Below are 12066 nucleotides of genomic sequence, written 5' to 3'. Positions count from 1 at the left end.
GTGTGTATATGTATATATCTTGATTTCATATCGGAAATTTTTTTTTTTGCTGAGAAAGATTCACCCTGAGCTAACATCTGTTGCCAGTCTTCCTCTATTTTGTATGTGGGCTGCCACCAGAGCCCGGCCACTGACGAGTGGTGTAGGTCTGCACCCGGGAACCAAACCCAGGCTGCTGAATTTAACCACACTGAATTTAACCACTGGGCCACTGGGGCTGGCCCAGAAAATCTTAAGTAGTACATCATGATGCACTTTTTCTACCCTCACTCCCCATATCCTACTTGGTAACAGGCAATTAACTGAGACTAGATGACTCTTTTTCCTCTATTATGATTCCTTCTGTTTATATCCACCATGGATTTGTCCATGCCACAAAACCAAATCTATTCTCCTCAAACTTCCCTATGAGTTAAATATATTCATACTAAATTTAAACAGTCGTTAGATGTAAGACGTATATTATTTGAAACAGTTTCAATGAAAGGAGAGAAATGAGACTTAATTTAGGGTAATATGTGTTATCTTTCAGGGAAATAACAATTTATAAGTGATATAGCAGAGAAATTTTCTCTCAAAGCTTACTCACTTTATCAGTTTCCTCAAGGAGTTTGATGACACGATTTAGGTCCATAGGCTTGAAAGTACGCTACAAAACAGACAACTCTTAGCATTCTATATCATGATAACCAAGGAATCCCACCAAATACACTATTTTTATATGATATTGTCTCTTGACAACTTAAAAATATCTTATGACAAAAAGATAATGAAGGGAGAATGAAAAGCAGATGAGAATTTATAGGAGTAAATAAATTTTGGAGTAAAAAAACAACAACAACAGTAACTTCAGACTTTGACCAAAGTAGCAGCAACTGGGATAGACAACAGTGAATGGAATGGAAAACATCAAGGAGGTAGAACCAGCAGGAACTATTGAGTGATTTGATTTGCTGGGAAAGAGAAGAACAAGGTGAGGATGATTCCTCAGCCTGAGGAATTATCTAAGTTGTGGCACCATTTGCTGAGACAGAGAATGCTGGAGGAGGAGGCTCGTGTTGAGGCTGGAGACCAGTTAAATTTGGGGCAGAGATTTCTAAATCATAGGCTTAAAGTAAAAATTAGAAGAGTTTGGGTAAATGAGATCACAAAGCAGAGTACAGAAGCAAAAGAGAACATACACATGTAAATATCAAAATAAGTGCTGTTATTATCATCATAGGATGTTTATGGAGAAATTGTAAAAACATTTAACAAAATCTTTTAAGACCAACAGTTTAACAAACTGCTTTGAAGAAAATTAGACCTCCACTTACTTCAAGTTATAGGATGAACTTATTTTCCCACCTTACCAAGGGACATTTCAAAGGGGGAAATCCTGCTTATTTGATACTTAGTTATAGGGAAAGGAACTAACATTTATTGTGGTCTTTTTATGTGTCTGGCACTTTATATCTCAATTAATCCTCAAATCTTCCATATAAAGGTATTATTATTACCCCTGTTGATGACACTGAGGCCCTGAGACCTAATTTATTAAGGTCACATAGCTAGTAAATTGGCTAGCTGGTCTGTCTGATGCAGGAACACTGGTTCTTTGCATCTTAGTTCCCTGCCTGACTCCTCAATTGACCACAGAGGTTATTTCTAGTAATTACTCCAAAGCTGAGGTAGGCAATTTTAAGGACACAGTCCACGGCAGTATTACAGACAATGGCTGGATGTGATATCAACTAGAAGATTGTGGAGGTTCTCATAGGCTCTCAGAGGGAGAGCAAATTTGGGCAAGGAAGCTCGGCCATGATACCTATGCAAGTCAACTAATCACAATTACATATTTTGCTACAAATATTTACTGGGTCCCTACAGTGTTTCAGGCATTGTTCTAGGAGCTGAAGACATGGTATTGAATAAAATACACAAAATCTCCAGTGTGGCTAAAACACAGAAGGCTTTTGTAAGCTACATATAAGGACTTAAATTTCTACTCTTAAAACTGAAGACAAAGGAGTTAAAATTTTCCTGAATTAGGGTGAACTGTGCCTTGTACCCACAAGATTAACGTGGGAAACAAAATGATCAAAGTTTCTGAGCTTGTTTTGCAGGACAGCAGGAGGACCTCTGATAAGAGAGAGCAGCTTGCTGACAGTCCCCTGCCTGACTGAGCATCGCTGCAAGAGTATTGACAAGCTAAAATGACGGATTGTAAACTTTAGACATCACAGACTAAAAACCCACCACGTGCAACACATAGAACCCTCCTGAATTTGTACATGCAACCCATGAAGAAACATGAAAGACAGTCACATCTGCAGAGAGGAGTCTTAAAACTTCAGCCTCCAAGGCCACATGCTCTCCGCTCCCCTAAAACTCCAAACAAAAACTCTTGCTTGTAGCTTTTCAGGGAGTTCAGGATTACTCCTTAGCTGCCCGTTCTCCTTGCTCAGTGCTTTGCAATAAAATTCCTACTTTCTCCCACTCTACCCAGCATCAGAGATTGGCTTGCTGCTTGATGGGTGAGCAAACCCACCTGAGGTTCAGTAACACTCTGAGCTCAGAGTAGAGGAGGAGAAAGGCATATATTTCCTACACTTAAGGAATCCATATTCTAGTGGGAGAGATAAGAGTTAGACAAATCTAACAGTGACCAACATGAGTGATAATTAGGTGAGAAATTGTGTGACTCAGCCTAGGACTATACCCATTTATGAGAAAAAGATCTGTGAGAGTGAAAATAAAGGGGAAGTGCTTCCTACTAGAGGAGTACTTATGTTGGAGAGGTAGGATCTGAAGGTAGGGTAAGATTTAAATTCAGAAAACAGGGGAAGGCATTCATTCAATAAATTTATAACGTTACCTCCTGTGTACCAGGTATTGTGCTGGGTGCTACTGGGGAATACTGGGGGACACTACAGAAAAAACAACAGGTAAGGTTTCTGCCTTCATGGAGGCGACACTAAGCAGAGTGTACGATACACATAAAGTACGGATTGTGCATTAGAAAACCTTGAAAACAGGACAAGAAGTGGAGCTGAGACACTTTAGGGATGACAGAGACCTTGGACATCATCTAGTTCAATGGTTTTGAGGGTAAAAATCACTTGAGGGAGCTTTTTAAGAGTCCTAGGATCCACACTAGGGGTTGCAATTGAGAAGATCTCAATCATAGGGATAGGGCCCAATTATGAACAGTTTTTAAAAAGCTCTTCAGATGACTGTGATAGTCACCTAGGTTTGGGGAACATTCATCTGTTACAGGCTAGTTTTCTAGAAACAGGAACAGGCCTAGACATGTTCAGTTATTTGGCCAATGTAATTATGTTAGGTGAGGTAAGCAATAAGAAACTACAGGGAAAGAGGGGTGAGTCTCAGGGGGAGGAAGGACGATGATAAAGTGATGTCTAAGGAAAATAGATTCGGAAGAGAAGTGTGAACCAAGGGGCTGATTAGATGGGTGTGACAGTAATCCAGGACTAACTGAGGCATTGTGGTGACAGGAAAGGAGAGCAAATAGTTCCTTTAAAGCCCCATTTGGTGCTCCTTGTTTTTTTACCACATCATCTGGCTTGGGGGACGGAAGGTGGGAATTTTATTGTTGTTCTTGTTTATTTTGTTTTATGATCTGAATCCACATGAAACTATCTCCTCCAGCTTTCCAGGAGCTAGTTGTTGTGAAACTGCAGCACTGTCATACCATACTGCAGCTGTAATACACTAAGCATTGCTACTGAGAGGGTGAAATGGGGTCCTCCAAGCGGTAGCAATGGCATCACCTGGAAACCTGTTAGAAAAGCAGAATCCCGGGCTCCACCCCAGGCCGAGAGAATCAGATTCTGCATTTGAATACGATCCCCAGGTACTCTAAAAGCACATTAAAGTTGAGAAGCACTGCTCTAAAGGGCTTGGGCATTCTCTAGAATGAGGGGAACAACATTAAAATAAATAGGAAATAGATAAAGACAAACAATGTACTTTGTGATTTCAAGCGTATGATGGAGCTGCCTTAATGAATTGAGATAGACTTCACACTCTCTGTTAGCCGCTAGGATATACTGTCTGTCAAGTGTAGGCAAAGGAGGAGGTTGCAATGTGGAAAGGTTTGAAAGGACTGGAAACATTTAGAGTTCCAAAGGTCTTTCCTCTACTGGCCTAAGGTAGAGGTCTAAAAGGTTATCATTTTAATTATAGCAAAGAGCACTAAACCCCACTTTATGAGTAAAGAAACTGAGCAACTGTAAGTCAACTTTTTATGGCGCTAGGGTCCTCACTGGTAAAAGTAACTACAAACAAAAAACAAGACGGCTCATTGATCACTAAGATTTCTCTCAGCTCTAAAAAGTTTCCATTCTATTTCATTTCTTTTGGTAGAAACTGCCCTTTTCTTCAGTACTTTAAAAAATGTAAATACTCCTTAAGTAGTTATTAACAAGATAGGAACTTTAATTAATACAAACTGGAAGAGAATTCCTGGCCCTGGAAAGAGAGGTAATAATGAAAGAAAAAAAGAAAGAAAGGGAAAAGGGAAGAGAGAAAATACATGCATACATACACTGGAATTCGTGTCTTGCTTTACTTGGTATGTTGTGGCCTATTTTGGTAATAACCTGTTAAAAGTATTTTCCCTTTTTTCTTTTTAACCCATGCTTGCCTGACTCGTATTTAACCGTGTCTCCTCTCCCCACTTTTTTTTTTACACCAAGTAAAGGAAGAATGAGAGCCATCAGATACCAAATCCACCTACTTCTCAGTTTTGCCCCGTGCCTGGGAGAACAGCGGTAGCGTTGAGCCCCCTTGCAGCCCTGGGAGCGCGGGGCTGCTGTTCCTCAGAGTTCTTCCCGCCTGGGTTGGAACACTTCCACAAAACCGATTAGGTAAATTACCCTAATACCTGCTCCTCCTCATGCAAAAGTGCTGTTGCTCTGCTGGTTAACGTGTAAATGTCTGACCGTCCTCAGAGAGCTCAACCCTATTCCCACGTAGAAGAGGTCCCCAGTCAACTGGCCCCTCCCAAGGAACTCTCCAAGGCTCCGAGATGAGGACGCAGGCGACAGGGTTCCTGACGCAGCCAGAGACTTGCGAAGCCTCAACAGGAATTCCCATTGGCCGCACACCATTAGAGTGAGGAGGCCGAGCACAGAATTCACGTTTTAGGGCACGATCCTGGCTCCTTGGATAGGGGCAATGGAACCCTAGTATGAAACAACCAACTTGAATTTTCTAAACACCCCCGCCACGAAGGGAGATCCAAGTGAGGGTTCCCAAGTGAAACTTCTCAACAGATCAACTTGAAAGAATTAATTTTCTACTCATAACAGAAGTAAACTCAAAAACAAATACAAGAATAAAACAAATCAATTTTATTCTCTCCCAATTCTTGCCCAACCACCACATAAACTAGCTTCTAATTTCATATAAAAACGATGCTTAGTTTCTAATTCTAACAAAGTTTTTGTCCCCTCTGGGTGCAGATTTTAGTAGCAGCATATTTAAACACGGGAGAAGTTGCGCCTATATCAAAAACATCACTTGATAACAGGGATCTACATATAAAAGCCCAATGCAAACAAAGTACTCATCAAATACAGGTTTTCGCTAAGAATCATTCCTGCCCCTGACCCCCCCGCCCTCCCCGGGCCGGTCGTGGTCAGACTTTTCGAAGAGGAGCCGCAAGCGTCGTCTACGCAGTTTAGTGGGACGGTCCGGGAGGACCACGAGGCATGACTCCCCAGACAGCCTGGATGACGACAGCCAACCCTCATCGCAGGCGGCGCAGTTCTCGGGGGATCAGCTCTGCGCTTGGAACGGCTGTCCCGCGGGCTCCCCTCGTTTCTACTCTGGCCCCCATTTCCGTCCTCGCTGCCCCCAGGCCCCATCCCCGCCCACATCTCACTCTCCTCCCTCCCTCCTCCTCCCTCCCCAAAGCACCGGCGGCAGCCCGTACTTGCGCCTCCTCGTCCTCGGTCACCACTCCGACCACCGGGATTTGGCGAGGGCTGCTGGATTTGATCCTGCTGCCCGGTTCCTGGGCCTCGGTCGTGGCGGCGGCCTCTCTTGTTGACATGGCTGCGGCGTGGAGTGAGGGGTGGGAGGCCCTCCTGTCCTACACTGTGCCCGCAGCCGAGGGACCAAAGGGGCCCCGCCAACGAGAAGAGAAGGCCGCCTGAGAGCCGCTAGAGTCGCGAAAGGTCCGGCCGTGGCCTCGGCCACCACGACGCTACCCGCATCGTGCAGCCACAGCCCACCCGCGGACCTCGGCGTCTGCCTGCCGGCCAGTTGTTAACAGAGCCAGTGCGTTGCTAGGGGCGGGGCCAGAGGCTGCAGAAGCGCGGGCTCCTACGGAAACCCGGGAATCCAAACTACCCGAAAACCTAATTTGCTCCACTACGCTCAAAGTGGGTGGGTTTGCTTGCTCGCCAGAGGAAAGCTGGAGAAGACGACCTCGGTACGTAGCAGTGGAGTGCTACCTTGGCGGAATGTGTTTTTCAGGCTTGGTGGCTTGCGCTGGGCCTTCTTAAAACAGGCATGAGTGAGTGGAGGGATGAGGGGGTGGCTGCGGGATGCATGAGTGGTGGACGATGGATGGATACAGCCTTTTACCGCTTCTCTACTTTAGTGGTCCTACCAGACAGTTAAATAAACAAACAAGTCATTGTACACAATGTTAGAAAGTTTTTGAGTCAAATCATTGAATCTAAAGCAAGTTAACCCCTGGAAGCCCCGCTTTTCTCATCTGTAAAATAGAATTGCTGTAAAAGGATTGAATGAGATGATAATTTTGTAAAGTGGTGCTTGGCACATAATAAGCACCCAGTAAATGGTCAAGAATATCTTCATCTTTATTATTACTGTGTTATCTAACCATTGTATCCTGAGGTCAAGATTTTAATGGGAAGCTTCTCATGAAAATCATTAGTAAGACAATCATTACAAACACTATGGCTTTGAAAACTTATTAAAAATCCTTTGAACATTTTAATCTTTTTTTTAACCTCCAGAAATTCTTCAAGATTTAATGTGTTTTTATATCTTCTATAAAATTTAGGGACTTAAAAATTGCACATAACAAACTCCATGAAAATAATGACAATTCACTTTTCAAGGTTTCTCTTCTCTTTTGTAGAATAAGTAGGTTGATCAGTGATTTCTAAGGTTTCTTAACCTTAGTTCAAGCACTGTCTGACATTCCTGGCCCTACAAATTAAAAGAAATGGAAAAACTAGATTGGGCCTGGCAGCAGTTGATGTAAATCGTAGCCAAAGAAACCAAGCTTCTCTGAAAGAGTGCTGAGCACTTCCAGGCCCTGTTTCCTCTCTTCTACTCATTCATCCATTTTCTTCATCACCCATCCTCTGAAACTGCTCTGACTGAGGCCACCTACACTTGTAGTCAAAGTCCATAGACACTTTCCTGTCCTCATCTTGCTGTACTCGTCTATGATATTTTACACTGTTGACCACTCTCCCCTTCTTGAAACTCCCTTGCCTGCACTTTAGCATTCATTTTGTTTTTCTTTTATCCTGACAGCCACTCATTTGTATTTTTAGAGCAACTCTCAGGCTTTTCACCTAGAAGTAGATTCAGTACCTCTAAGGTTGCTATCACCCCAGGAGAGCGCAAAGGGTATGTCAAGAATGTTATTAACATGACCTTAATTGCTGTTGCACATTCCAAGTATAACACATCAAAAAGGGATGGCAACCACTTGGATAAACACAATGGAATCCTGTGAGAATGGAACCCGAAACCAAGATGGTGATGAAGAACTGACACTGGGATGATTTGCTTATCCTTTGTGGCTCATCCTGGCATGTCAGGATGAGGAAAAACTACAGCGAGGAATGGCAAAGGAAAATTTTCCACTTAAGAGCTTGCCTAGGAGATATCGACTGACTACAGTATTGTGTTTCAGCACAGCAGGCGGAAGCTGATAAGGGTCCATAAACCTCAGTGACCCTGGAAAGTCAGACTCTCCTCACTGGACTTAATAGAAAACATTTTCCTGACGAATGAACAACGGGATTTTTATTTTATTTTAACCAATTGTGTACAGACTTAATTCTGTCCTACATCCAGAGTACCAGTTTCCAATGCTTAATTAGAGTAACTCCCATGAACTCCCCTTTTCTAGTACTTAAAAACCCTTTACTTTCCATCCTCAGTGAAATCAGTGAAATTCTTCATGGAGTGGGTTCCCTTACCTGGGAAGTTAATAGATCCAAATTTGTAAATTATTTTATCATCTCCAATGGTATTTGTTTTATTCTTTGACAGGTGAGCAAAAGCCAGAATGGAAGTCCTCCAATATCCCATACTCAAGTCATCTTGAGTGAATTACTTGTAGTTTTACAAAGGTGCCAAGCTTCCTCCTGTGTTACCTTTGCATATGTTGTACATACAACTGCTGTCAGATGTCTAACTCCCTATGAAACTCAGCTCATGTGACCTTTTCTAGGAAAGCTTTTTTACATCCTTTGCTGTGTTAGCTGCCACTTTGCCTGTCATTCTGTTTTTGTACTCATCACATACTTAATGGTATCTACTGGCTCAGAAGCCCAACCTCTTCCTACTAGACTGAGATTTTTGAAAGCAAGGAGAGTCACTTCCCCAGGTTTGCACTCCAAGCTCTTGGCACAGTATCTAGAGCAGTGTTTCTCAGAACTTAGCGAGCATCAGAATCATCTGGACAGCTAATTAAAGCAGACTCCTGAGCCCCATCTCCAGAGTTGGATTCAGTAAATCTGAGTGGGGTCCAAGAGTTTGCATGTACAACAAATTCTCCGGTGATGATTCTTCTGGTCTGGTGACCATACCTTGGGACCTCAGTATCTCCATTTTAAGATTCCTGGGTGACTAGTATGCATTAAAATTTGAAAAGCACTGCTCTAGTGTGTTTGGTTTCATTAGTATTGTTTTGGAGTAGTTTTAACAATCTCCATAAAACTGGCTTTCACTAAGTATTCCATTTGTGAATTTTTCATGTCCTTTGTTTTCTTACTGATGATAATATTGGGTGTATTTGTTTTTCTTCTTGTTAGGTGCAACAAGCTTAAGCTTTTTAAAAGCGTTAACTGTTTAAATTAGGTAGTGGATTTATGTTTAATCGTTATTCATTCGTCCTTCCTTAGTACAGAGTTTTGAAGACTGTAAGTTAGGAGCGCAGGAGGTATTTTTATGACACCAAGAACACAGAAGGATGTAAAGTGAAATGACCAACTAGTGAAATTGTAAATTATTTCAGCAAAAAGATCAATTAATAGAGAAACAAGAGAAATGAATTATACATAGAGAATAGACAGGCTTCAATCTGGTAACAGTTCTGCAGAATTTAACATCTCTAAGTTACAAATTGCAATTTCTTAAAAGTAGCCCTAAAGATTAACCAGAGTTTTGTTAACAACTAACATGTTGACCTATGCACAATTTTTACTTTTAAAAGTAACAAAGAAAGCGAAATATATTTTTAACATAAATAAATGTAATATTAAAAAATAATACTCTTCTGATTTTTTCCTGACTGTTTGCACACTGCCTTATTAACAGTGTTTAGTAAAATTATAATTATTCATTAGCATAAATTAGGAACGTTTCTAGTAAGTATTTTAGATTATATACGAATTTGGTAGTCTCTAAACTAATGCCAGATGTTCTAAATGTTCAAGCAAATGTTATTCCTTTCTGAGTCAGAGTAATTTATTTTAAACAGAATTTTTATAGCACATATGAAACGTAATTAGAGTATCGTTTTAGTAGGTTAGCTTTAGTAGGGGAATTATGTAACAGAAGAAATAGACATAAAGCTGAAATTTAAGCTACTTTAGTGTTTTAAAAATTCTTTCAGGTTGATTGTTACAGAAACAAAGCCCAAAAAAGAAACAAAAGTAATTACCTCTTTCCTACAGAACCATTAATGCAAATTAGGGAGTAATAAATACATGGAACAGATAACAAAAGTAAAAAACAGCCACCCCTGAAGTCAGCTATTCTAATAAAAAGCAATAATCCAAATTGCAAGTGATTTTTAAATAGGAAGCTGGAGGAGCTATTCATATTTAGTGCAGAAACTAAATGGTAAGAAATGAATTTATAAAGGGCGACGTTTACCTGATCGAAGCTTCAGTTCCATGACATAGGAATATTTCCGTGAAATGAAAATGTTCTCAAGCCTTTAGAACGAAAAACTATTGTGTTTACATGTGGTGGGAGGTTAAAGTGAAGTACCCCCAAGAATAGATCTTTATCGTGGAGGACTAATCAGACAAGTTTATTCTAATGACATTAGTTATTCAAGTTCTGTAACTAGACTTATTCCGATTCCATGGCCCATGTATTAGTTTGCCAGGACTACCAGAATACCATCAATTGCGTAGCTTATGCAACAGAAATTTTATTTCCTCATAGGCTGGAGGCTAGAAGTCCAAGATCAAGGTGTCCAAGATTGGGTTCATTCTGGGGCCTCTCCCCTTGGCTTGTAGATGGCCATCTTCTCCCTTGGTCATCACATCGTCTTCCCTCTGTGTCTTAATCTCCTCTTTGTATTAGGACACCCAGTCATATTGGGTTAGGGCCCACCCATATGACCTCATTTTACCTTCATTACCTCTTTAAAGGCCCTATCTGCAAATACAGTCATTCTGAATTGCTGAGGGTTAGGACTTTAACATATGAATTTTAGGAGGATACAGTTCAGCCATAACAGATCCCAACATCCTTTGGGTTATAATTTGAATTCTTATAAAGAACAGATTCAAGAATAGAATATGCTTAGTTAAGACAATACTGGTATTCTTGCCCAGAGGACATTGATAGAAATTACTATTCTGATTTAACAATCTATCACTATATTTGATCCATGTTAATCTGTCCTTGGGAGATGTATTCATACTCAGGGCTCTCAACCAATCTGGATTTTGAGCCTGCGGGGCCCTGTGCTTGACTTTGTCAAAATCATCATTTATTTCATGTTTCATTTTCCATTTGAAGAATCCACTACCAAAATTACTGTGCTAGCTAGCCCTATAGAGCCTGCCCTAAACAAACAACAAACACTCACCTGCTGCTGCTTTCCTGGGGAGCACTATCTCTGGGAAGCAGAAGTGAGGAAAAGATGGCAGTGAGGCACCAAGTGGAGGAGGGAGCACAAATATAGGTGTTACCGAGCTGGCCATAGCTTTGGAACAAGTACAGTTTAATTGCTTGGTCTTTTAGGATATTTTCATGAAGTCCTTATGAATTATTGCATTTCGGGACAGCCCATCTAGGGGAAAGGAAAGGAGAAGAATTTATTCACCAGCTCCCTCTTGTGCTGCATCTCTTTGTCAAAGTTCATCACTCAAGTAGGGTTGCCAGATTTAGCAAAAAGAAAAAAAAGTCCCACGCAATATTAGTAACAGAATTACACTAAAAAGTTATTGTTTGTCTGCAATGCAAATTTCACTGAGTGTCTTGTATTTTACCTGGCAACCAAACTCTCATGACGTTAACACCCATGCATTTCCAGGCAGCTTCCCGGGAAGCCAGAGCCTCCACAGGTCCTGTGCATAGGCACCAAGTTCGGTTTCTCCCCCTCAACACAGCAGTGTGGTGGTGGTGAAGGTGGCAGTGACAGCAGTAGCAGCAACTCCACTCTGGGACCACAGGGCAGTTCCAGGCCAAGGGCCAAGAGGCAAGGCGAGAGGTGGAGGCAATGCTGGGGAGGGGTGTGGACAAGAGGATGCAGGCATGGCTGCATGGCTGGGGAATGATCAATAACATAATTTTCTGTAAAAATGAGTCAACATTCATGATATCTCCTTATGATCTGTAGGACCATACTGCACTTGACACTGGAATATAGTAGTGAATAAGACAGACAGTGTTCCTGCCATCAGGAGGCTTACAGAACATAGCTTGAATATTGTGTTGAGTCCTGGTTTAAAGATACTTAATGAATGCTAGTGAAATGGAATAATTTTAAGAATACCACATCTCATTAATGTTTTTCTAAATGAGTAGTTTGGCAAAAACAAACAAACAAAACTCCAAAACTATTACATGTATTGCTTTCTCAATGTTTCTAAAGGAAATAGT

General features: G+C 41.3%; 1 protein-coding gene and 1 long non-coding RNA gene across 8 annotated transcripts in view; one reads left to right on the top strand and one right to left on the bottom strand.

Moving 5' to 3' along the window:
- The window catches only part of CFAP69 (cilia and flagella associated protein 69), a 58509-nt gene extending 52184 nt beyond the window's left edge, over positions 1-6325 (bottom strand). For 3 of the 7 annotated variants that reach the window (XM_044767563.2, XM_014842913.3, XM_014842914.3), the window contains exons 1-2: positions 5942-6325; positions 590-649 (exon numbers count right to left, since the gene is read on the bottom strand). In XM_044767563.2, coding sequence (XP_044623498.2) covers positions 590-649; positions 5942-6061 — 180 coding nt within the window. In that variant the 5' untranslated portion in view covers positions 6062-6325. The remainder of the gene's footprint in view (positions 1-589; positions 650-5941) is intronic. The other 4 variants (XM_070508077.1, XM_070508086.1, XM_070508094.1 and 1 more) reach the window with 3 other exon arrangements.
- Positions 6304-12066, top strand: part of LOC123284716 (uncharacterized) — a 29918-nt gene continuing 24155 nt past the window's right edge. The window contains exon 1 of the long non-coding RNA XR_006526002.2: positions 6304-6442. This is a non-coding gene — a long non-coding RNA (uncharacterized lncRNA). The remainder of the gene's footprint in view (positions 6443-12066) is intronic.

Source organism: Equus asinus, chromosome 1, assembly GCF_041296235.1.
Source record: "Equus asinus isolate D_3611 breed Donkey chromosome 1, EquAss-T2T_v2, whole genome shotgun sequence".
NCBI lineage: Eukaryota > Metazoa > Chordata > Mammalia > Perissodactyla > Equidae > Equus > Equus asinus.
Note: the sequence above shows the minus strand (reverse complement) of the source record. Positions and strands in the feature narration are given on the sequence as shown.